The sequence below is a fragment of the Bos indicus genome, chromosome 19 (assembly GCF_029378745.1).
Source record: "Bos indicus isolate NIAB-ARS_2022 breed Sahiwal x Tharparkar chromosome 19, NIAB-ARS_B.indTharparkar_mat_pri_1.0, whole genome shotgun sequence".
NCBI classification, from domain to species: Eukaryota; Metazoa; Chordata; class Mammalia; order Artiodactyla; family Bovidae; genus Bos; species Bos indicus.
This window is the reverse complement of record NC_091778.1, coordinates 49862282-49888009: the sequence shown is the minus strand read 5'-3', so window position 1 is coordinate 49888009 and position 25728 is coordinate 49862282. Positions and strand designations below refer to the sequence as shown.

Here is a 25728-nt window from a genome sequence, read left to right as displayed (position 1 = left end):
CAATTTATGCATCTTTTTTTTTAACGGTATCCAGTTTTGTGATTCATACCTAAAGTTCCTCCATGCTCCAAGATTATTAAAGCAAAAAATGCACCTCTGTTTTCTTTTACTGTTTCTGTGGTTTAATTTTTTTTTCCTCTTGTGCATTTAGATCTCTGATACATTGAGTTTGGGTGTCAGGAAAAAATCTTTAGTTATTATCAAGCTATCCCAGAGGATATTGTTGAATGTGCTAAAAGATGCCGTCTCTTTTTTTGACTCTTACGAAAACAGACTCCTTTTTTTTTAATGATAGCTTTTTATTGTGAATTTAAATGACTACAGTAAAAAAAAAAACAAAAAACTAACTAACAAATATTAAAGTAGTAGGTCACTTTAAATTTACTGTTGGCGTTCTTTTAATGTCCTTATCTGTGTTTTACCTGGCTGTAATTGGTGTACATACTCCCTTATGCTCTGCTGGGTGTTTTGGTGGAAGCAAAGGCCTGGCTCTACTTCCCTCACGGTGTCCGATCCCTAATGTCTGACTCATATTTTATTAAAACAGTGTTTTTCAAACTGCATGAGTCATGAAATCAATTTAGTTAGTCACAACCAGCATTTTTTAAAAAGAAATAGAATAGACTAAAAAACATTTTGCAGGGGCATATGGCATTATTTAAAAATTCATTTCCATGAAGCTGAACTTTGGGAAGCAAGGGACTGTCTAGGCTGAAATGCCAGAGGTCTATGAAGTGGTATGAGAGTTACCTAGAAAATCCTTGGTGGGCAGGATAAGGGTCTGCTTCTCACTGCTGTGATTATTTCTGAAGTCATTTAAAAAATGTTCTTCAGATGAGACGTAGGTTTGATCTTTGGGAAGCTCAAAGTTAGAGAAATGAAATTAAGAAGAAGCCTGAAGATGCAAGAGTGAGCAAGAGGGAGGGAGCACCAGAGCAGCCTAGGTGAAAGTTTTTTGAGAGGAAAGGTTGAATTGTTTTTAATTAATAAGGAAAAACTGATTGGCCTCCAAAAGCACAGAAAAGGGGAGGGAAGTGGCCTTTCTCCTCACCTGGATTCTAACCTGAGTCCAACCAGCCTGTCCTCTTCTCGTAGAATCCTTCTCGAATCCCAAGTTCCACATCATCCCTGAGGGAAAGGTCATGGAAGGAGACGACCTTCAGGTCAAGTGCACCGTTCAGGTGACGCACCAGGCCCAGTCATTCCCAGAAATCATCATCCAGAAGGACAGGGAGATCGTTGCACACAACAGCCTCAGCAGTGAGGCCGTGTACTCCGTGATGGCCACGACAGAGCACAACGGCAACTACACCTGCAAAGTGGAAGCCAGCCGCATATCCAAAGTCAGCAGCGTCGTGGTCAACGTCACAGGTAGGGTTGCTGGAGGGCGTCGGCAGGTGGCGGGCTCACGAGGTGTCAGTGCTAGAATCCGGGCTGGGCAGTGAGAGCTGGTTCTTCTGCTCCCACCCGTCTGAATGGATGTGCTCAGGCAGGGCCGTGGTGCTCATGGGGAGAAATTCAGTGCAGAGCAAGTCAGCAGTCCGCTATGGTTGTTTCAGGCTGCAGGCTGGGCCCAGTCAGATCCCAGCCGGGCCACTCAGTACATCTGTGACCTTGAGTGAGTGACTGACCGTCTCCTTACCACAATTCTGCCATTGGAGTGATGATAGCACTGCAGGACTGTTATAAGGACTAAATGCCATCCATCACCTTTCCTACAGAGCTGCATACCGAGTAAGTACTCGGCCAATGTTAGCTGCTGTTTCTATTATTATGTCGCATTTTTCTTGCCTTTGTGCCCAGTACTGTGCTAGATCTCTATATCCCTGTGGAGGTCCTAAGACAGGGTCAGGAGCAAGAAAGCATTCAGTTCAGTTCAGTTCAGTTCAGTCGCTCAGTCATGTCCGACTCTTTGCAACCCCATGAATCTCAGCACACCAGGCCTCCCTGTCCATCACCATCTCCCAGAGTTCACTCAAACTCACGTTCATCGAGTCGGTGATGCCATCCAGCCATCTCATCCTCTGTCGTCCCCTTCTCCTCCTGCCCCCAATCCCTCTCAGCATCAAAGTCTTTTCCAATGAGTCAACTCTTCACATGAGGTGGCCAAAGTACTGGAGTTTCAGCTTTAGCATCATTCCTTCCAAAGAAATCCCAGGGCTGATCTCCTTCAGAATGGACTGGTTGGATCTCCTTGCAGTCCAAGGGACTCTCAAGAGTCTTCTCCAACACCACAGTTCAAAAGCATCAATTCTTTGGTGCTCAGCCTTCTTCACAGTCCAACTCTCTTATCCATATATGACCACAGGAAAAACCATAGTCTTGACTAGACTAGACTCAAAAATAATAGTCAAAGTTCCTCTTTGTTGAATACTCTTTGCCTGGTTTACATACATTTTCATTTCAAGCTCATAATTATGCCATAAGGTAGGTATTATGATGCTGGCTTTATGGATGTAGAAACTGGAGCTGAGAAGTCAGGTCACCTAATGATTACAGGATTGCTGAGTGGCAGAGCAAGAGTTACCCACCGGCCTGTTAGATTTCCAAATCCACGAACTTAGAAAGTTCCCTGGATGCCTTCCTTCTTTACCTGGCTTTACTTTTCATTTACTTATTTAGTTTAATTTGGGGGCTGTACTAAGTCTTCCTCAGAGAAGAAAATGGCAACCCACTCCGGTATTCTGGCCTGGAGAATCTCATGGACAGAGGAGCCTGATGGGCTGTAGTCCATGGGGTCACAAGGAGTTGGACACAACAGAGCACACACAAGCACACAAGTCTTCATTGCTGCGCTCTGGCTTCTCTAGTTGCAGTGCATGGGCTTAGTTGCCCTGCTGCGGGTGAGATCCCTGACCAAGGGTCAAATCCATGCCCCCTGCAGCAGAAGCTCAGGGTCTTTTTTTTTTTTTAGTTTAATTGGAGGCTAATTTCTTTACAATATTGTAGTGGTTTTTGCCATACATTGACATGAATCAGCCATGGGTGTACATGTGTTCCCCATCCTGAACCCCCCTCCCACCTCCCTCCCCATCCTTCAGGGTCATCCCAGTACCAGCCCTGAGCACCCTGTCTCATGCGTCAAACCTGGGCTGGCGATCTGTTTCACATATGATAATATACATGTTTCAATGCTATTCTCTCAGATCACCCCACCCTTGCCTTCTCCCACAGAGTCCAAAAGACTGTTCTATACATTTGTGTCTCTTTTGCTGTCTCGCATATAGGGTCATTGTTACCATCTTTCTAAATTCCACATATATGCGTTAGTATACTGTATTGGTGTTTTTCTTTCTGACTTACTTCACTCTGTATAAGAGGGTCCAGTTTCATCTACCTCATTAGAACTGATTCAAATGTATTCTTTTTAATGGCTGAGTGATATTCCATTATGTAAATGTACTACAGTTTTCTTATCCATTCATCTGCTGATGGACATCTAGGTGGCTTCCATGTCCTGGCTATCATAAACAGTGCTGTGAGAAGCACAGGGTCTTAACCGCTGGATGGCCAGGGAAGTCCCTACCTGACTTTACTTTTCAAAACAGCTTTTACCAGGAAAAAAAGTGTACTCTGCCTCTCCCTGTGTATTGTGTGTCTTTAGGCAGTAGAATGTTAAGGTGGTGAGGGTATTATCTATTTTATCTGGTGCAATATTGCTAACAGCTGAACAGTACCTGGCACGCAGTAGGCTTTCAATACATATTTGTTGGATAAACAGATGAGCATCGGTGACAGTGTTCCAGAGGCAGAGCGAGTCAGCACTTCTTGGTTCCCAAGTGAAAGTGTCCATTCATTCATCATTCATTTGCTCATTTACTGAAAGCCCCCTCTGTGTCAATAGAGACCGTACAGTCACAGCGACAATCCCCAGTATCATAGGTAGGCTGCCAACTACCCAGCTGGGTGACTGGCAGGTGTTGGATTCTGCTGGTCTATACCAGGTTGGCTCCTGCTAGCGATTTAGTTTATTATTGATAATGGCAAATATTTTGATGGCACATATTTTTTAGATAAAATATAATTGTCTTATTAGAGAACAGTACTCAGTTCAACATATATTGAGCACCTTCTGTGTGCTGGGCAACTTTGGGGACCTAGGGAACTGCCCTATGCAGCTTTGAAGAATTTCACAGACATAAATAGACGATGAGAATATGATGCAATGATCAACTCTGTTAAAGAGATGGTTGTATGGTCATGGGAGCAGCAGGGACCACGTGGCAAACATAAGGGCAATTTCAGGGCTTAGAGCAGCACTCCAACCCCTCGGACCAGGCTACTTTAGGGAAGCATGAGGCATCTTTGGACCACAGGATACTATTATTGTAGCTGATCCCACATCAGAAGTTTGAGTCACGCTGAGTATGTGAGTCAATCAGAAGGCGAGGCTCCCTGGCCCAAGAAAGCACAGTGTCAGGCTCGGCCGGCCCTTCCCATCCCCTTAGTTTGATGCTCTGTGCTCCTGTTCCGTGTAGAGCTGCCGGAGCCGTGCCAGGGCTGGCAGGCAACTCCCCCACCTTCAAGTGATGCAAGCCTTCCCACTTCTGCAGCCTATTCTCCACTCCCCTGTTGCTATCAAGCCTCACTATGAGTGGTTCTATAGAGTGATGTTGGAGGCTCACAATAATTTTGTGGACATCAAGATCATTGAATTAGTAATTTGTCTTTGGCTTGAAAGTGGGTTTCCATTACCTCTCACTGTTCACATTTTCAGACCCAGGTGCTGCCAGGACTCCCGACTCTGTCCTGTCATCTCATCTCTACAATCACACCCTCACTCTGGCCCTCACAGCAGGATGTCATAGGGCTTCCCCAAGCATCTCTGCTCCAATTCATCCTTCAACTAACCTGTAGGAGAAGCACCTATTTGACTTCATTATTCCTGGGCTTCATTATTCCTTGGTGGCTCAGTTGGTCAAAAACAACAACAACAAAAAACCCCGCCTGCCAATGCAGGAGATGAAAGAGACCTGGGTTTGATCCCTGGGTCAGGAAGAACCCCCGGAGAAGGGCATGGCAACCCACTCCAGTATTCTTGCCTAGAAAATTCCATGGACAGAGGAGCCTGGCAGACTACAGTCCATGGGCTCACAAAGAGTTGGACATGACTGAGCACACATACATGCACACACACACACACACGCTTGCACACACACACACACACACACACATACACACCTTCACCCTGACTCCAGCCCCTTCCAAACATCTCACCGGACTCTGCCTGGAATATTCTTTCTGCTTGGTCACTGGAAGACCTCTATTGTCCTTAAAGACCAAGTCCCAAATCTCCCTCTAGGAGCCTCCCAGGAAGAGTCCCATGGCCACACTTCAGTTCCCATCACACTCTTCTGTCTACAGGTCAACAGTCACTGAAAAGATTTAGCATCTGTCTGCATCATCCTGGGTGAGCTCTGGAAGGTCTGTGGCTCAATTCATCTGACAACACTGATACTTAGCACACAGCCTGGCACGTTATAGGAACTCAGTAAATATTTGCTCAGTGAGTGAACAAAAGACTTATCCTTATTAACCCGAGTGATGGTCTAGCATCTCATTCTTAATTCTAAACCATTGTCCACCTACCCCAGCAAGATGTTTTGTATTTTTTGCATTTTTGTTTATTTTTTAATGTGGAATCATTTCTGTGGGATTCTTCCTGAGGTTTTTTTTTTTTTTTTTTTTTTTACTTTTTTGGTATTTGTCCAATGAAATTGTAAGGCCCTTAAGGAGGTAAATTTCTTTCTTTCTTTTTTTTTTCCTGCTCCTAACCTAGAGCTTTGTTTTATTTCATTTTATTTCATTTGGCTGTGCCTAGTCTTAGTTATGGCATGCTGGATTTTAGTTGCCCCTCTTCGTTGTGGCATGTGGGATCTAGTTCCTTGACCAGGAATTGAACCCAGGCCCCATGTATTGGGAGCATAGAGTCTTAGCCACTGGATCACCAGAGAAGTCCCCTAACCTCGAGCTTTTGATGGTGATCTGAAAAGAGGTAAGTCGATGTTCATTATATGGAAGGAAGGAGGGGTGGAATGTGCCTCAATGAATTAATTATTAGGCGATCACCTGACTTACAGTGTTATTTTATTCCCTATCAAGGAAACTAAGAAAACACCGCGTACTGATTATAATTATGATGGAAATGACTTCCATTTCCATCCATGGAATATCAGTGATGACCACGACAGCGTTGGTTTTTACTTCCAAACCTGTATGCCAGATTAAATCCTAAATTTAGAGCCAAGGTAGAATTTAACCCCTGAGTCCTGATTGCATTCTCAAACCCCTAAGGAGGTTTTCTAAGAGAAATTTCAAGTCTCAGTCTCTTTCTTAATATGAAGATAGTCTCAAGTGCCACCGGCTCCTCCTTCCTTCTGCTTCAAGGGTCATAACCATGGAGTCAGTGCGCATTTGCTTACATGAAGGAGCCAAGTCTCCGCAAAGGTTAAGTAGCTAATTAGTAATTCCTCTGTGGCTGAAAACAAACATTTACCATTATTATAAAATACTGGTATTCTTCAGGGAATATTTGTATTAGGAGATGATGAAACTTCTTGAAAGTCAACCACAGTCTTTAGTACTCTCGACATCCAACCTACATTATGGTGCTAATGACTCCTTCCAGTAGCATAGAATGTTGGAACTTACCAAGTACTTGGGCTTGGGAGGCTTCGGGTGGCATCTTCATGCTCCTCCATGGGAAGTGCTGGAGGAATGGTGGCCAAGCTGCTGCTTCTCCCCAACTCTACAGCATCACTCTGCTTCAAGCCTAGACTACATTCCCTCCTGCTTCCAGTCTGGGCCCCTCCAACTCCATCCATTCTCCTTCCAGAGATCTCCCTACAGAACACATCTGAAGCTATCCCCGTGACCCAGACCGTCCATGGTTCCCATTGTCCCGAGGGTATATTCCACACTTTTTAAAATGTGATTCTCAAGTTCCTTGAAGATCTGCAAGCCTTCTTTTTCTTCTCCCACAGCGGTCCCAGGCTGCCTGAACTTTCAGGTGCTTGAACCTCTTGCCAGACCTTCCATATGTTATTCTCTCTTCCTGCGATACTTTCCATCTTTGCCTGCAGAACTTATCCCAGGAGTTTTCTCCTGATTCTTCAAGCCTGGGTTCCATGTCCCCTCTATAGGCTCTACTGCAGACACTATCTGAAGAATCGCCCATGAGACTTAAGCACTTTATAGAGTCAAGGACTGTTTCTTTTTCACTGCTGCCTCTCCTCTGCCAAGCACAGAGATGGCCTGAGATAAATACTTGTGGGATGAAATGAATGAGTGGATGAATAAACGAGTGAATGCCTGAGTCATTACTTGCCACATTACAAATTGCCAAAGTTTTCTAATCCATGTCTGTAAGATAAATTGGATTAATGAGGGAGGCAAAACTGCCATTGGAATCCCAGGAGAAGAATGAACCCCGGCTTGTGAATTGTGTGATCATCAGGTTCATGAGAAGCAAAGGGAAACTTTGTGCAGGAAGTGGGGAACTGGTTCTCCCAGAAGCACCTGGGCCACAGTCCTCTCCAGGGGACTGGGGAGCTGGTGCCCACAAACATCTCACCCAATTCCCACTCACTGTTTTTTTCAGAGCTATTTTCTAAGCCTAAGCTGGAGTCTTCAGCCACACATCTGGACCAGGGCGAAGATCTGAACCTGTGGTGCTCCATCCCAGGAGCACCCCCGGCCAACTTCACCATCCAGAAGGGAAGCATGACTGTGTCGCAGACTCAAAATTTCACCAAGAGAGTTTCAGAGTGGGACAGCGGGTTATACACCTGTGTCGCGGGCATCGGCAGGGTGTTCAAGAGAAGCAACACAGTCCAGATAACTGTGTGTGGTGAGTATGTCCTCACTGGCCCTGAAAGCCTCTGGACTGAATGGGAGAAAGGGAATTTATCTCCAGCCACCACCTTCTCTAGTCTGAAGATGATTCAGACTGAGGCAGGATAAAAACCCAGGGGATGGGGGAGGGGGATTTGGGGAGAGAGGAGTAAAAACAAGAGGCTGAATAGTAGCAAGTGGGTACTTCTGCTCAGGGTACAGGTCAGATGCATCAAGATCAATGTTGTTGGCAAAAGTCACATTTGTGGCTTTGTTATGGCTGCATGCTGATTAAGTGGCCTCCAAATCCACAGGATTCTGCTGCTTGAACAGGCACTCACCCGAAAGGTCAGGGAGCAAACACTGCTTAGTCAACGCTAAGCTTTAAGATTTTACGTTTTTTTTTTTTTTTTTTTTTTGCTATCAGTTCAGTTCAGTTCAGTCGCTCAGTCGTGTCCGACTCTTTGCGACGCCATGAATCGCAGCACGCCAGGCCTCCCTGTCCATCACCAACTCCCGGAGTTCTCTCAGACTCATGTCCATTGAGTCAGTGATGCCATCCAGCCATCTCATCCTCTGTCATCCCCTTCTCCTCCTGCCCCCAATCCCCCCCAGCATCAGAGTCTTTTCCAATGAGTCAACACTTTGCATGAGGTGGCCAAAGTACTGGAGTTTCAGCTTTAGCATCATTCCTTCCAAAGAAATCCCAGGGCTGATCTCCTTCAGAATGGACTGGTTGGATCTCCTTGCAGTCCAAGGGACTCTCAAGAGTCTTCTCCAACACCACAGTTCAAAAGCATCAATTCTTTGGTGCTCAGCCTTCTTCACAGTCCAACTCTCACATCCACACATGACCACAGGAAAAACCATAGCCTTGACTAGACGAACCTTTGTTGGCAAAGTAATGTCTCTGCTTTTGAATATGCTATCTAGGTTGGTCATAACTTTCCTTCCAAGGAGTAAGCGTCTTTTAATTTCATGGCTGCAGTCACCATCTGCAGTGATTTTGGAGCCCAGAAAAATAAAGTCTGACACTGTTTCCACTGTTTCCCCATCTATTTGCCATGAAGTGATGGGACCAGATGCCATGATCTTCGTTTTCTGAATGTTGAGCTTTAAGCCAACTTTTTCACTCTCCACTTTCACTTTCATCAAGAGGCTTTTGAGTTCCTCTTCACTTTCTGCCATAAGGGTGGTGTCATCTGCATATCTGAGGTTATTGATATTTCTCCCGGCAATCTTGATTCCAGCTTGTGCTTCTTCCAGTCCAGCGTTTCTCATGATGTACTCTGCATAGAAGTTAAATAAGCAGGGTGACAGTATACAGCCTTGACGTACTCCTTTTCCTATTTGGAACCAGTCTGTTGTTCCATGTCCAGTTCTAACTGTTGCTTCCTAACCTGCATACAGATTTCTCAAGAGGCAGGTCAGGTGGTCTGGTATGCCCATCTGGTATGCCAAAGTCAAAGGCTTTGGCATAGTCAATAAAGCAGAAATAGATGTTTTTCTGGTAAATGGGATCTTAGTTCCCTAACCAGGGATCGAACCTTTGCCCTCTGCAGTGGAAGCTTGGAGTCTTAACCACTGGACTGCCAGGGAAGTCCCTAAGTTCCAGTTTTTGATGCCTCTCCTGGCTTACCCAAAGGGCTGGGACCCCTACTGGGTAGAAGTAGATATCTGGACCACTTAGAGCCGGGCTTCTCAGACTTGAATGTGCACAAAACACCTGGTTACAGCGCAGTTAGTTTGGGGTCAGGCTTTGTGTCTTTCACCAGCGTCTTGGAGATGCTGGTGCTGCTGGGCCCCGGACCGCACTTTGAGGAGCGGGATGTGAAACACCAGTCAAGCTATCACTGTCGCTGTGCTTCTTCAGTAGTCATGGTCCTTCAGTTGAGCCTTCAGTGTAAATCCAGCCAAGGTTTTAGTCTCAACTGAAGCAGGATTTTAGCGGTCATCTACCGGATAAGGAAATAATATACAAGACAAATGTGAGTCATTCCATTGTAATTCTTTGTGTTGTTGTAGTTCTTGTGAGGAGGTCATTTCGTCCTATTAGCTTTATAAATAAGCTAATTTCTAAATAATGGCCTCGTATAATTCTTGTTTCTGAGGCATGAAACTTACTATCAGGAGAGGCTGAGGCACTGAGAATTTGTTTTAAAATATATTGTTGGATACTTGTTACATATTTTTTTTTAACATTTTCCTTCTATCTTTCTCAATACAAAGAAAGAGATATGAATGTGTGTGTATGTGTGCATAAGATATGTGAAAATATAAGCATATATTTAGGGGGTTATAATGTTTTTCCTGAATTTGTGTCATCCTTTTTTGTTTATATTATTCTCTTTCCCTCTCCCTCCTCAAGAATCTAAAAGGAGTCCCCTAAAGATAGATATGGCCACAGGCATTTTATTTTATTATTTTTTTTAAATTAATTTTTATCAGAATATAGTCGATTTGCTACGTTGCATTAGTTTCAGCTATATAGCAAAGTGAATCAGTAATACATAATAGATATCCACTCTTTTTTATATTCTATTCCCATATAGGCCATTACAGAGTATTGAATAGAGTTCCTTGTACTATACCATAGGTCCTTGTTAGTTACCTCTTTTATATATGGTAGTGTGTATACGTCAGTCCAAGTCTCGCAATTTATCCCTCCCACTCCCCGCCCCCTTCCCCCTGTGGTAACCATAAGTTTGCTTTCTACATTGTGAATCTTTTTCTGTTTTATAAATAGGTTCACTGGTGCCATTTTTTTAAGATCCCACATATAAGCAATATTATATGATATTTGGCTTTCTCTACCTGACGTACTTCACTAAGTGTGGCGATCTCTGGGTCCAGGCAGGCATTTTAAATTAGAGCCATGATAGAGAAAGCCAAGCCCAGAGTTTGCAGAAGGAACACCTTGGGCTGGATGTCTTGTCTCAGATTGTTTTTCTCTCTCTCTCTGTCATTCTAGAAATGCTCTCCAAGCCCAGCATTTTTCATGACTCCAGGTCCGAGGTGATTAAAGGACAGACCATTGAAGTCAGTTGTCAGTCCGTAAACGGAACGGCGCCCATTTTTTATCAGCTTTCAAACACAAGTAAGCCTTTGGCGAATCAGAGCGTGGGCTCAAACAAGCCTGCAATATTCCGAGTTAAACCCACGAAAGATGTAGAATACTGCTGCAGTGCAGACAATTGCCATTCCCACAGCAAGATGTTCAGCGAAGTTCTGCGAGTAAAGGTGATAGGTAAGTCTCTGTGCTATGAGAAGAATCCACGGGGGACTGTGGTTTAATTCACATTTTCAAAGGTTTGGGAGTGGACAAGAGAAGTGGATGGTACTTGTGCAAAGTCCATACACATGACATGTGCCAAAGCAGGACCAAAGCCCAAGTAACCGGGGCTGGAAAATATCTGGTGGTTATCAGTGTGGCTGGCATCATCTATTTTCAGAAACTTTCAAGTGAACTGTTGAAATATAAGTCAAGTGTCCCAACTTGAGGAAGCACAAAAGTTGTGCTTTGGGGTTCCCTTAGCATTTGCTCCTTTTCATTTATTTATTTGGCTGCGCTGGGTCTTCCGTGCAGCATGAGGAATCTTTAGTTGTGGCATATGGGATCTAGTTCCCCAACCAGGGATCCCACCCGGGCTGCCTGCATTGGGAGCACAGAGTCTGGATCACCAGGGAAGTTCCATTTGCTCCTTTTTATAGTGTGATTTATTTATTTGGGGTTGTGCTGGGTCTTCATCGCTGTATGTCTCTTCTCTAGTTGTGAGTGGGAGCTACCCTTTGTGGCAGAGCGTGGGCTTCTCATCGCGGTGGCTCTTCTTGTTTCAGAGCAGGGGCTCTAGGCGCTCGGGCTGCATTAGCTGCAGCTCCCGGGCTCTAGAGCACAGGCTCAATTGTTGTGGCACACGGGCTTAGTTGCTCTGCGGCATGTGAGATCTTCCCCGACCAGGGATCGATCCTGTGTATCCTGCATTGGCAGGTGGATTCTTTACCACTGAGCCAGCAGAGAAGTCCCCATTTGTCCCTTTTTAGATGAACTGACAGTCCTCTCTGGGAAATGTAGACCAGAGCTCTTCTCTACCATGGATGCTGGACCCCTGGCAGGGCAAATTCTGTCATGTGTGGAAATCTCAGCGGTCAGAGCTGTAGGCCAACAGTCACTGGGACTCTCATACTCCAGAGAAATATACCATTGTCCTGGGGTGAATAGTTTTCCTTGAGCCTTGGTCTTGTACCTTTCAGAAGGCCTTAGGAGTACCATTACTTGCAGCTCTGAGATGTTCTGCATCTTGTTGTAAGAAGCTTAATAAGGCTTCCTCGTCCTCCTTGTTGTTTAAGGACTGCTTATCTACCTGTGCCATGTGGACATCTTGAGTTGGATAGTGATACCTCCTATAATTTTTTCTCGGGGGTGGGGGGGGCATACTAGTCGGCTTGCAGGATCTCAGTTCCCCGACCAAGGATTTAACCCATGTCCCCTGCAGTGAAAACCCAGAATCCTAATCTCTAAGCCATCAAGGGACTCCCTGATTCCTCCTACTATTAATGTATAGCCTAAGAGTAACAGTGTAGGAGGCCTAGGTTTGATCCCTGGGTTGGGAAGATCCCCTGGAGAAGGGAAAGGCTACCCACTCCAGTATTCAGGCCTAGAGAATTCCATGGACTGTATGGTCCATGGAGTCACCAAGAGTCAGACACAACTGAGTGCCTTTCACTTCACTTCATTGAGTAACTACACTTCTCAAATTAGCATTGGTAGCTAATAAGCACCTCATGCCATAGGTCATAACAACAACAAAAAAGAAGATATATTCTTTGTATCTCCTGATTAAATAGTGAAGAAACATTTTAACGTATTTGAATAATAATGCAAATAAATATTTTAAAAATGTTACCAGGCAACACATTATTAACTCTCCTGCAAACTCTCCTTACAGTGATGATAATAGGAATTGAGGGCATGAAAATATCATCTGGCTTGAGTGGGAAGAGCTGGGCCAGGAACTAGGGCTCGATGATGGGTAGGCGGAGAGGGCTCAAGATGGTCTCTAGCCTAGTCAAATAGGTGATCAAAAGGCTCCGTGGGGCAGCTCAAAAGGCTGGGGATGGATGACTGGAAAGTAAGGTTGGGAATAGAGAGTCATTGGATATAAACTTGTAGAGTAACTGAGCCTAACCATGAAGGGCATCAGTTGCCAGTCAGAGGAGCTGGGGCTTTGTCCTGTGTGCAGTGAAGAGCTAGAGGGAATGAAGGCATGCTGAGAACTGGGTCTTGGGAAGATTCACCTGCTGGTCGCATCAGTTAGAAGGGTGGGGACTTCAAACCTTACAGTGCTTTAAGAAGCTAATGTAGAGGCCCATGTGAAACTCTTGGTTTTCATCAGGTCAATACTGGACTTCGCTTGTGATCTAGTGGTTAAAAATCCACCTGCCAATCAGGTTGGATCCCTGGCCTGGGAAGATTCCACATGCCATGGGGCAACTTATGCCGTGGGCCACAGCTACTGAAGCCTACATGTTCTAGAGTCCACATTCCAAAACAAGAGAAGCCACCTCAATGAGAAGCCCTTGCACCCAACTAGAGAAAGTCTGCATGCAGCAACAAAAACCCAGTGCTACCAAAAATTAATGAATTAAAAAAATAAAGCGGGTCAATATTAGTGGCTAATGTTTATGAGCACCGATCATATGTCCAACCCTGTGTGAACTATGTTAGTAAATTAGTCCCATTCACACTTACAATAGCCATGTAAGCACCATATTCATATCATCCTTATTTTACAGTGGGCAACTAGGGCTTAAGATAAACAGCTGGTGGCCAATAATGCTGGGAATTTTGGCCAGGCAGTCTGGCTCCTAAGCCTGGCTTGTCACCATCTCCTTGTGCTTCACAAGAAGAGAGGCTGTCAGGTCAGGCTGCACCATTCAGGAGCCTTCCTTGTGATCAACTCCTGCCATCCCACACCAGGCCAGGTGCTCTCTTTTGTTGGATCAGCAGCTCCATGGTCTGGCCACCCACTGCACTCACAAGAGGGCGGTTCGTAAATCAGATCTTGGTCTGCTGATCAGTTCATTCTCCCACTAATAGTACTGTACTTGGGAAGACAGTTTAGGCTCAGAATTTTGGTGGCTAGACATGGAATAAAAGGGGCTATAGGAGGAAGGTGAGTTCTGCTCAGATCTGCTGGGAGTGAGAGGCTGGCAGGGCTTCTTGGTGGAAATGCACAGGTTAAAGTCAAGATACGGAATTCAGGAGAGTAACCTGGACTAGAACTATGTATCTAAGCTTTAGATGCTGTGTCTTTATGCATTAAATGTGCAAATAGAAACTATCATGTAGGTGAAATCACCAAAGATGAGAAAGGAGATGGCAAACTGAGGACTGGATTTTGCAGAAAGCCCTAATTTAGGGAGCAAAAATTGATGAATAAAGAGGAAATGGCAGGCGAGGAGGTAAGAGAATCAGAGTGAGGCCTCACGGGAGCCCAGGGGAAGCTGAATTCCAAAGGAAGGGCTGGGTGACAGGTAAGAGCTGTAGGAAGGCCAAGGACTAAAAGACAGGAAGAGCGTCCAACATGGATTTGACCTGCAGGAAACTCGGGGATGAGTTAGTTGGGAATCAGGTGACCTTGGAGTTTCTTCAAAACCAAAAATGCAGTGCAGTTTCGGAAGCAGAGGGACAGAATTGAGGTTCCCAAGCTCCCAAGGAAGTGGGAAATAGGGACATGAAAGCAATTGGTTTCGATCATTCAGAGGAGGAGAAAGACAGGACAAGCGCTAGAGAAGGTTATTTGTGTGTCAAGGTTATTTGCTTGTAAGATCTGGAAATGCCCTGCATCTGGGTTAAGCAGAGGGAGAGAAATCGCACACACACACACACACACACACACTCACATACACAAACTCACCCAGAATAGACCCCAACAGAACACATAAGCTAATTGTATAGTTAAGCTGAGTGGTCAGTAATACTGGATTGGCCAAAAGGTTTGTTGGAGTTTTTCCGTAACATCTGTGTCCAACCCAGTACTTGAGGTGGTAAATGAAGGGGGTGGTGGTGGTGTCCCTAGCCTCTTGTGTCTAATCAGCGTGTGAGGACAGGTGTCCATTGCTGTTCTTCTGGGCTCACTGGGGGAGTAAAGGGCAAAGTGTAAGTCCGAGTCATGATTATAGAAGGCTGGCCGTGACCAGCGGCCGTGTCATGCTCCTCCCCTTGCCCACTTCTCTGCTCAGCACTAATCCTTTTCCTGCCTTCCAGCCCCAGTGGATGAAGCCCAGCTCATTGTCTTGAAGGGGGAGGTGGAGCCTGGGGAGCCCATTGTGTTTTACTGCTCCGTGAACGAAGGATCCTTTCCTATCACGTACAAGTTTTACAAAGAAAAGGAGAGCAAACCCTTCTACCAAGACACCATAAATGCCACCCAGATCATGTGGCACAAGACCACAGCCAGCAAGGAATACGAGGGACAGTATTACTGCACGGCCTCCAACAGAGCCAACCTTTCCAAACACGTGATCCAAAGCAACACACTGACCGTCAGAGGTAAGAGTTCTCAACAGCAGAATGCAGTGCAAGCTGCAAGCTCAGGGCCAGAAAGCACATCTGAGAGGAGACGGCTGGGAACTTAGTGCATCTTGCTATGGGCCAAGGGACCAACATCCACTAGGCTCTTTGGTGGCAGGTAACAAATGTCCACTCAAGTCAAGTATGAAAGAGGAAGTGATTATTATAAGGAATTAGAAGGATTTCACACAGTCCTCATTACAAACTTCTTGATGCAGAGACACCAACTTGGATCAAGCGTCCATCCATGGACCGCCTATGGTCGAGGGGAGTGGGTCATGCAGAACAGACACAGTTAGAGGGGCCCACCTGTGTGGGTAGAGGATGATGTATAGAGAGGGAAGAGGGGTGAACAGACAGCTTAAAAAGCATCTTCCTCAGTCCTACGGTCCCCTCAGGTCACCACTGACTCTAGAGCAGAAACAAACATTTCTGCACCTACTACAGAGTCCCTCAGAGGTAGATGCTCAGTGAAAGACACGAGTGACAAGGATATAAAAATCAGCCTTATATGTTGCTTAAGTGATGTGACGTGAAGTGAAAGTCGCTTAGTTGTGTCCGACTCTTTCCAATCCTATGGACTTCTCCATGGAATTCTCCAGGCCAGAGTACTGGAGTGGTTAGCCATTCCCTTCTCCAGAGGATCTTCCCGACCCAGGGATCAAACCCAGGTCTACCACATTGCACGTGGATTCTTTACCATCTGAGCCACCAGGGAAGCCCATTTGTTGCATAAGGCTGTACTATTTCTTACTGGTAGAGGGATAAACATATACTTAAAAAAATTTTTTTTCTTTTTTTTTTCATTTCCAGTCTATCTTGCCCCCTGGAAGAAAGGACTCATTGCAGTGGTGGTCATCGGAGTGATCATTGTCACCTTGGTACTTGGAGCCAAATGCTATTTTCTGAAGAAAGCCAAGGGTGAGCATAGTCCTTTCATTCCATCCTGCCAGGCTGCCCTGCCAGGGAACCTGCCATGGAGGTGAGGGGCCTCAGCCTCATGGAAGTTTGTGCCCTGGTCCAGTGGGAGCCGAGGGCATGTGGCTGATGACACTTATTTTCCTCCTGGGGTGTCACCTTCCTAACCAAAGATGTTGCCTTTGGTGGGTATGAGCTTTTACTGCCCTTTGGAGTTAGCCAGGCATGAGTGAAAGCCTTTGCTTTCTGAGTTGGGCTCCCAGGAAAAGACGAATTTGGGGGGAATGTTGCATCTACATGTGATCAGAAGTAGCTCTTCGTGTGGGGCTTTGGCCACACCTAGTCCTACAGTTGGTAGAGTTGGGCATGAGTGGAGACACCCTCCACCGCACCCCCAACACACACACACTGAATGCCTCCCGGTCAATCTGGTTGTGCTATGATTTCTACCCTGTACTTGGGGTTATCCATACATAGAAGGGAAGCCAGGATTATCCACTGACACTGAAGAATCAGTCCACTAAGCAAGACTCAAGCAAAAGGGCACAGCATCAGTAAAGTCTGCAAGAAAATAATAATAATTTTTTTTCAAATTTTGTTTATTTCTTTTGGCTGTGCTGGTTCTTCATTGCTGCATAGGCTTTCTCTAGTTGCAGGGAGAGGGGGCTATTCTTTGTTGCAGCACACGGGCTTCTCACTACGGTGGCTTCTCTTGTTGCGGAGCCGGGGTTCTAGAGTGAGCGGTGGTAGTAGCTGTGGCTTGTGGGCTCTAGAGCACAGGCTCAGTAGTTGTGGCGCACAGGCTTTGTTGCCCCAAGGCATGTGAAATCTTCTGGGACCAAGGATCGAACCCACGTCCCCTGCACTGGCAGGCGGATTCTTTACCACTGGACCCCCCAGGGAAGCCCTGCAACACTTTTTGTTGAGATAAGGCAGGTTCTGTCGGAGACCCCTGGGGTTGCTGCCGGGGACAGGAGGGACCAGATGAGATGAGGTGGGGTTTTTTCAAAGCAGGAAGGGGGCAGCCCCTCTGGGAAAATGGTCTTCAGGACAAACCGCTTCCTCAGGGTCAGTCTGGCCTTTGTCTCAGGGTCAGTCTGGCCTTTGTCTCAGGCCAGTTTGGGATTCAAAGCCCGGGGATTGATTTAACCTTTACTTTGGGGAAGGTCTTGGAGCAAAGAGATGGTCGCCCATTTATCTGGCTCCTCTGTTTCCTGGTGCTGTGATCTTCCTCTTTGCCACACTCCATGAAGGGAAGCTGCTCCTGGTTGAAATAGTTGAAATGTCCAATTTCATGGGAAATGATGTGAAATCTCTTGGTATAAGACCAAGACCTGCTTTGTTTATTTGTTTGTTTTCCTTTAAAAAGAATGTGACTATATTTGGCTTTCTGTTCTCTCTTTTTATGGGTGTTCAGTCTTAAAAAAAAAAAGTCCAATATGGTTGAAATGAGTGTTCCCATCTGATGTGGATGTGGGTTCTTTATTCTGACTTTGATTCTTCTCTTTGTCTTTTAAAGCCAAGCAGATGCCCGTGGAGATGTCCAGGTCAGTGTCTTTTGGAAGAGGGGAGGCTGATCTGTGGGTGTGGATAGACTCGTCTGGCAAGGATTTCTGTCATTAGGAAGTCTTCAGTGGTTCTTGGCAAACTCAAAAAATTTAGGACCTTGAGTGTGAGCTATGAAGGGATATGTGTGTGTGTGTGTGTGTGTGTGTGTGTGTAAGATTGCAAACTGTCCTTCAGGAGAAGTAACGGCTTTATTCTGAGATCATGTCCTTTCTACACGTTTCCTTATGAAATTATCATGGTGGTAGATGGAATTAAAAATTTTTTAACTTAATTGGCAAAGTAGAGTTTCCTTAAACAATGGTTGTACTATTCTTACTGTTCTTGAGATCTAAACCCCCCAAATATGGAAACTACCTCTCTGTTCCTGAGAGAAAACGTTAACACAGGATAAGGAATCCCCTCCCGATATGGGATTCACCCAACAAAGGATTCCTCGCGTTCATGCATCCTTTGGTCCGGACACTGATTTCAATGGCAAAAAGGTTTTTGTCCAATAATCATAGAACTGGAGAATGCATGAGTTCCCAATAAGAGAGTAAAATTTTCCTCATTGCAGAAAACTCCTCCTGGTTTTTCTCATGCTCTCTTTGACTATGTTGTTAGTTTGGAGTTAGAGCCAAAAAAAATGTTATTTCTTTTTCCTTTTTTTAAATTTCAATTTAAGGCCAGCCGTACCGCTTCTGAACTCCAACAATGAGAAGACATTATCGGATGCCGGTACTGAAGCCGACAGACACTATGGTACTGTCATGGTTTTGTGCCGTTGTTAAGAATTTTTCCCAGCTTGCTCCCCGTCTCTTATCCTTCTGAGAAGCAGAATCTGTGGGCGGTAGGGTGAGGTTGAACGGGAAACTCTGGCTTCAGGCAGAGGCGCCTAATCTAATCAGTCATTGGGTGGTGGGCTAGGAAGCAAAACAAAAACGTCAGAAGAAAGGCAGAACACAGTGTTCTAATTTCCCCACCTTTTAAATATTCCAAGGAACGAAAGGTGGGGAATAATTACAATGCTGCGGACAACCACTTGAGTTCTTTTCAAACGCGGGACACTGCCCACGTGTAATCATTTTCCACTTGTAAGATAGAAACCAGCTATGAAATGAAGGCACTGGTAAAACATCTCAGATGAAATTATTTCTTGCAAGCACAAGGGAATTTCAAACTTGCCACGATGGGAAACGCATTTAAAGATTTCACGGTTAGCAGTTGCACTTAAAGAAGTGGTACAATCAAAGAGTACTTAGTCGTGAGGTTTATTGCAAGCTTGAGAGTCAGCTCAACCCGGAGCCAGTCCCAGGAGTTCTTTTCTTTCTTTCTTTCTTTTTTTAATTTGTCACCGGCTGCACTGGGTCTTCATTGCAGGCTTTCTTTGGTTCTGGAGAGTGGGGGCTGCTCTCTAGTTCTCATGTGCAGGCTTTTCATTGTGGCGGGGTCTCGTTGCGGAGCGTGGACCATAGGGCAGGCGGGCTTCAGTAGTTGCTCAACATGGGCTCAGTAGTTGTGGTGCGTGGGCTTAGCTGCCCCACAGCATGTGGGAGCTTCCCCGACCAGAGATGGAACCGGTGTCCCCTGCATTGCAAGGTGGATTCTTAACCACCTGACCACCAGGGAAGCCCCAGGGAGTTCTTAATCCCATTAGATCTTGGAGAAAATTATTCAAGCCCTTAGCAGGGGTGCTGGCTCTTTCCCAGGGAGGGGCATGATTACATCACACGAAGAGTTCTGTCCCAGATAGGTTTAGGAGTTGAACACTGATGTTCTTTTTAAATTTTGTAACAGTGTCCCACAAAGTAAGAAATTTTTAGAATACCCTCTTTACAGGGAAGTCTTGAGAAATATTTTGAGAAGAGCAATTCCTATTGTACAGAATCAAAGACTTTTTAAAAAGTAAAATAAAATATTTGTCATAGTAAAAGTAATGTGCCAATAAAGAGAAGAGAGCAAATATGTCATTTGAGAAACTCCATTCAGAAAAATTTGGTGGATATTTAGCAAAAAGTAATCCAATACTATAGAGAAAATACCTCTTTCTGGTATAAAGTGGGTTCTGTTGGTAATATGTATTATGTATACATAAGTATGGGCTTCCCTGGTGGCTCAGACGGTAAAGAATCTGCCTGCAGTGCAGGTTCTGTCCCTGGGTTGGAAACATCCTCTGGAGAAGGGAATGGCTACTTACTCCAGCATTCTTGCCTGGAGAATTCCATGGACAGAGGAGCCTGGTGGGCTACAGTCTGTGGGGTAGCAAAGAGGTGGACACGACTGAGTGATTAACATATATAAGTAATATATGATACTTTAAATACTGATACTTATATTAAAATAGAATTTCCTCTCAATTTTCCAAAATGCAGAAAATACTACAGTTCTTATTATATTTTTCTCTGCACAGATTATTTTAGCTTATAAGTATATGTTAGTAATCACAACATGCGTACGTGCTCAGTCGCTCAGTTGTCTCCTACTCTTTGCAACCCTATGGGATTTAGCCCCCCAGGTTCCTCTGTCCATGGAAATTTCCAGGTAGGAGTACTGGAGTAGGTTGCCATGTCCAACTCCAGGGGATCTTCCTGACCAGGGGATCGAACCCACATCTCTTGCGTCTCCTGCATTGGCAGGCGGATTCTTCACCACTGCATCACCTGGGAAACCCAGTAATCATGATAGTAATTAGTAAATGCATAATGACATGGAATGGAAAACCATGTGCTCTTCAGGGATAGTATTCATAGCATTCATAAGAATTCTTTCTAATAAAGAACAACTTGGTTAAAAAAAAAAAAAAATCAAAGAGTTTTCCCCATGCCCAGGTGGCAGCCTGAGGTACTGCAGTATCTTTAAACCGTGTTCTCATGGACCCAGTTCTCTAGATAGAAAGGATTAGTTCACCAGTGTCTTTCATGCTTCTTGGCACTGGCTCATCCCTTCTAGAATTAAGCTTAATTTCTTTTGAAACTGCTTCTAGTGAACAATTCTGAATTTTGAACCATTCATAAATAGACGTGGACATCTCATCAGTTTTAGAAAGACACCGCACTGCGGGTTGGATGGGGCCCAGGGGCACTGGGAAGGTATTCAGAACCCAAATACACTGTGGTTGCCAACTGCGCTAAAGAATTTGGCCTGGACTTCTCTCATTAGTGGCACTGAGTCATTTACAATTTATGTAGAAAACTAGGAACTCCGTGGTCTCTCACAATGATTGCTGTTTTTCAACTAGGTTACAATGAAGATGTTGGAAACCATGCAATGAAGCCATTAAATGAAAATAAAGGTAATTATCTAATTTTAAAAAAATTAGAAATCTTTGTTTTTATGTCAAAGATACCTAGGAAAAGAACTAAAACTGTGAAGACCCCATGGCTGTTTCCTCACCTCCTTTAAATAGAGATGGCTCTTGGTTTTCCCAAAGACAGTATCTAGTGTCTGTTGTTACTTGTCTTAAACGTAAGCAGCAGTGCTGTTTTATTTTTTATTTGTATTTTTCATTTTTATTAGACATTTAGTAGATACAAAATAATGTTTATAACATGTATAAAATTTAAACAATAGCAATTCAATAAATACCTACCCATTATCCTTAAAGAAAAAAAAGAGCATTTCTACTATGTGTATTTCTCCCCACCCCAGCATCTTTAACATTTTTTTTTTACCAGCTTTACTGAGATATACTTGTCATATAACATTGTATAAATTAAAGTGTACCATGTGATGATTTGCAGTAACTCTATATTGGAAAAAACACCCTATGCCTCTGCTATTCAAGAGAGAGAGCTTCCTGACTTGTTTAGTAGCCCATTCTGAAATCAGAAAGTTCCATTTTGGGTGTAACTGGATTTCCTATGCTTATGCCTCACACTCTTCAAGCACTTTGAGGCTGGGGGTCCCGTTCCTCATTTCCTGAGATCCTCACCATCTTGGAGAAAGCCTTCTGTGCCTGTGGTCAAGGAGAGGGCTTCTAGAGGTAACTGCTGTGACCCATGCTGGCTGGATTCTGTATCTACTTTGCAAGTCCGCCCACGGTGGTGACAATGGGACCTGACCCGGAGGGTCCTTCCACATCCTGGGAGCGCAGGCTTCCTCACCACCTCACTCAGCCTGAGTTTTCTCACCCACTTCAGTTCAGTTCAGTTCAGTCGCTCAGTCGTGTCCAACTCTTTGCGACCCCATGAATCACAGCACGCCAGGCCTCCCTGTCCATCACCAACTCCCAGAGTTCACTCAGACTCCCATCCATTGAGTCAGTGATGCCATCCAGCCATCTCATCCACTGTCGTCCCCTTCTCCTCCTGCCCGCAATCCCTCCCAGCATCAGGGTCTTTTCCAATGAGTCAGCTCTTCACATGAGGTGGCCAAAGTACTGGAGTTTCAGCTTTAGCATCAGTCCTTCCAAAGAACACCTAGGACTGATCTCCTTTAGGATGGACTGGTTGGATCTCCTTGCAGTCCAAGGGACTCTCAAGAGTCTTCTCACCCACTTAGAGTGGCATTAACCCTGTGTCTGGTTTCCCCTTTAAAAAATACCGATTAATTTGATCATATGAGTAGAAACCTCTCATGTGGCCTGAGTCCCCGCCCCAGCACCCTGGACCCAAGGAGACCCTGTCTGACCACAGGCTGCTGTTTTCTTTCGAGCAGAGCCTCTGACCTTGGACGTGGAGTACACAGAAGTGGAAGTGACCTCCCCTGAGCCTCACCAAGGTAACGCCAGCCTGTGAGGGACCCCCACATCATGCTCTCTGGGTGTAGATGCCGGACTGGACTGTGCTGCAGCCCCGGGACAAGAATCCAGTCACCTTCGTCACTCAGGAGGGAGGTGGCCAGCAGACAGGCGGGCTGAACATGCCCGAGGCAGGAGCAGTGATCTCTGTCCAGACTTGGAGATGCACAATTGCATTATCATTTCAGTTCACTTCAGTTCAGTCGCTCAGTCATGTCCGACTCTTTGCGACCCCATGAATCGCAGCAGGCCAGGCCTCCCTGTCTATCACCAACTCCCGGAGTTCACCCAAACTCATGTCCATCGAGTTGGTGATGCCATCCAGCCATCTCATCCTCTGTCGTCCCCTTCTCCTCCTGCCCCCAACCCCTCCCAGCATCAGAGTCTTTTCTAATGAGTCAACTCTTTGCATGAGGTGGCCAAAGTACTGGAGTTTCAGCTTTAGTATTATTATTTACCATGCTACTAAAGATGGGTGTGTTTTATTGAGCAGTTACTAGGTGCTAAGACATGGGTGTGTTGAGAGACTGTTTGTAGGCTGCTTCACCCCTGGGTATTTGGGTGTCCTTCCAGAGGGAGCCCCCTTGCCCCAGGTCCAGCACCTTCCTTAAAAAAAAAATTGCTTACAGACTGAGCTTGTGTAAATGAAATGCGACTTTGAAGGAGTAAGCAAGGGCTTGGCTATTTAAGGGACAAAGGCTTTTGAAAGCAGAGACTCTCTCCATGGAGACAGTGGCACCAGCATTGTGTGTGTGTGTGCCTACTCAGTCGTGTCCAACTCTTTGCAACGTTATGGACTGTAGCCTGCCAGGCTGCTTTGTCTACAGGGTTCTCACAGGCAAGAACACTAGAGTGGGTTGCCATCTCCTCCTCCAGTGGATCTTCCCAACTGAAGGATTGAACCCACATGTCCTGTGTCTCCTGCATTGGCAGGTGGATTCTTTTACCACTGAACCACCTGGACTTCGGGTTTTGTTTTTCTGTATGTGGTTCTCCTGGGCAGGCTGGTTTGGGGGACCAGCTCCTGGCTCTGGTCCTGCACTGGAGAGACTGACTCAGGGTGAGTTAAGTCCACAGCAAGTGCTAGAACATCAATCTCAGTTGCTTCTGGCACCACAAAAAGACATGCATATCTACCTAAGCCTCCTCAGCTCCCCCAGAGGCTGCCACACCAAGGAAGCAGCCATCCAGCCTTCCTGCCCTGCTGGGAAGCTCATTAGGACTGTTGCCAAGCACCCCACTTCCTGCTGAGGCTGAGGCCAAACCGTGTTCACTCAGCCCGGCACACCCGGGGCTGCCTTGCAGACCACGCTTCTGTTGCCTCAGCCAGAGCCACACGGTGAGGGCATTCTCCAGCTCCATCATCTGGAAGGAGCTTGGGGGTCCTTCCTTCCTCCTCTGCTTAGCTCAGTTCCAAGTACCATGTCTGCAGATGTGGGTGTGGAACCTTCCAGGCAGGGCCATCCCCTGGGGCTGGGTGCTGCCCAACAGAGCCACGGTGCCCGTAAGTCTCGGTCAGCCTGGCCCCTGGAGTTGATACTGCCCATCTGCTGGCCTACACAGGGCATCCCAGTTTTATATCTAGGCTGGATGGGGGCAGAGGTGGGGGCCACAGCCGGCCTGAAGTTCTCTCCCTCTTATTGTTTCATGGTAAAGTGATTTGCTTGTTGGGTTAACAAATTAAGGGTCTGTGATGGAGCAGCCCCAGCACAAGCAGTGAGGATGACATATGTGGTCCTCTCTTATGGAGGTGTAGCCTCTGAGGGAGTCAGGGAAACAAGGAACTGATGAGCAGACGGTGGTATTGGGTTAGAGTCAGAGCTTGCGGGAAGAGTGGGGAGTGAGGAGAAGGCCTGTAAGGTGGTTCCTCTTCTGGGTGGTCCCAGAAGGCCTGTTAGAGGGGTGGCCTTTGAGCTGGGGCCTGAAGGGCACAGGGAAGGTGGCCCCGCCAAGAGGAAGGTGGGCTAGGAGGACTAGGAGATGTGCAGGGCAGTGGGAGGTGGCCTTGAGTTCGGCTCATTTAAAGATCTGAAGGAAGACCTTAAAGGATCCTTAAACGACACTTTCGGATCCTTAAATGTCTGCAGAGCGAGTGAGAGGGAGCCAAGGCAGATGCAGCTGGAAGGACCGGGTGGGGCCACCAAAGTTCTCTTTCTATTCTAGTCCACCGAGACTGGACTGGGGGCCTTTGGAAGCCTTTAAGCAGCCAACTTCCTCCTTTAAAAATGATAATGTGATCCTTAGGGATGGTATGGAGGGCGGATTAAAGGGAACAAAAACTGAAGCCAGGCGAGAAAAGATGGGGATGGAGCCAAAGTGCTGGCAACGGATAGATTCTGGATATATGTTAGAGTCAGACCATAGCCCTGGACAAGACATACATGGCCAGGATGAGGGAGACAGAATTTCTACATGTTTCTTGACTGAACAACCACGTGGATGTTCATGATGCCTGCGATTGGGAGCACAGGCTCAGGGGGAACCTGGTTCAATCGGGTTGAAAGTGAGAGTCTGAGAGGGTGTGGCGCAGGGCTCTGCGGCTCAGAACTGAGACTGGGTGGGTTGTGGCCGGTGGGACTTTAGGGAGGCTCCTCGCCAGCCTTCCCGTGTCTGGCCTGAGGTCCCCCATCCCTGTGCCTCGTGGGCTCCATCGCATGAGTAACAGCTCACTTCCTCCTAAGGGGGCTTCAGGCTTAGAAGGAAAAGGGAAGCACAAGAGGTCAGGGCTGCATGCGCATGGGAAAAAGCCCCCTGTCCTCCACGCCCCACCAGGCACTCAAGCAGACAGTGGTTGCCCTGGGCTCTGGCCTTGAAGATCACTCTCTCTTTTTTTAAAATATTTATTTATTTATCTGGCTGTGCCGGGTCTTAGTTGCTGCCTGCAGGAGCACGCAGAATCTTTAGTTGTGGCATGTGAACTTTTAGTTGCGGCATGTGGGATCTAGTTCCCCGACCAGGGATTGAACCTGGGCCCCCTGCACCGGGAGCGTGGAGTCTTAGCCGCTGGACCACCAGGGAAGTCCCTGGCCCCTCGAGGTTCTCATCCTGGTCCCAGAGGGCCAGGCCCCACCCTTACCCTGTGCTGGCTGGGCCAGAGCGGGGTGGAGTGGTGAGGCCT

At 46.2% G+C, this 25728-nt stretch overlaps 1 protein-coding gene across 8 annotated transcripts in view; it reads left to right on the top strand.

The window, feature by feature from the left end:
- Window positions 1–25728, top strand: part of PECAM1 (platelet and endothelial cell adhesion molecule 1) — a 94064-nt gene that overhangs the window by 48599 nt on the left and 19737 nt on the right. For all 8 annotated transcript variants that reach the window (XM_070773800.1, XM_070773799.1, XM_019981502.2 and 5 more), the window contains 9 exons: window positions 1096–1371; window positions 7601–7849; window positions 10805–11080; window positions 15101–15385; window positions 16220–16327; window positions 17844–17871; window positions 18558–18634; window positions 21111–21164; window positions 22529–22591. In XM_070773800.1, the coding sequence (XP_070629901.1) occupies window positions 1096–1371; window positions 7601–7849; window positions 10805–11080; window positions 15101–15385; window positions 16220–16327; window positions 17844–17871; window positions 18558–18634; window positions 21111–21164; window positions 22529–22591 (1416 nt within the window). The remainder of the gene's footprint in view (window positions 1–1095; window positions 1372–7600; window positions 7850–10804; window positions 11081–15100; window positions 15386–16219; window positions 16328–17843; window positions 17872–18557; window positions 18635–21110; window positions 21165–22528; window positions 22592–25728) is intronic.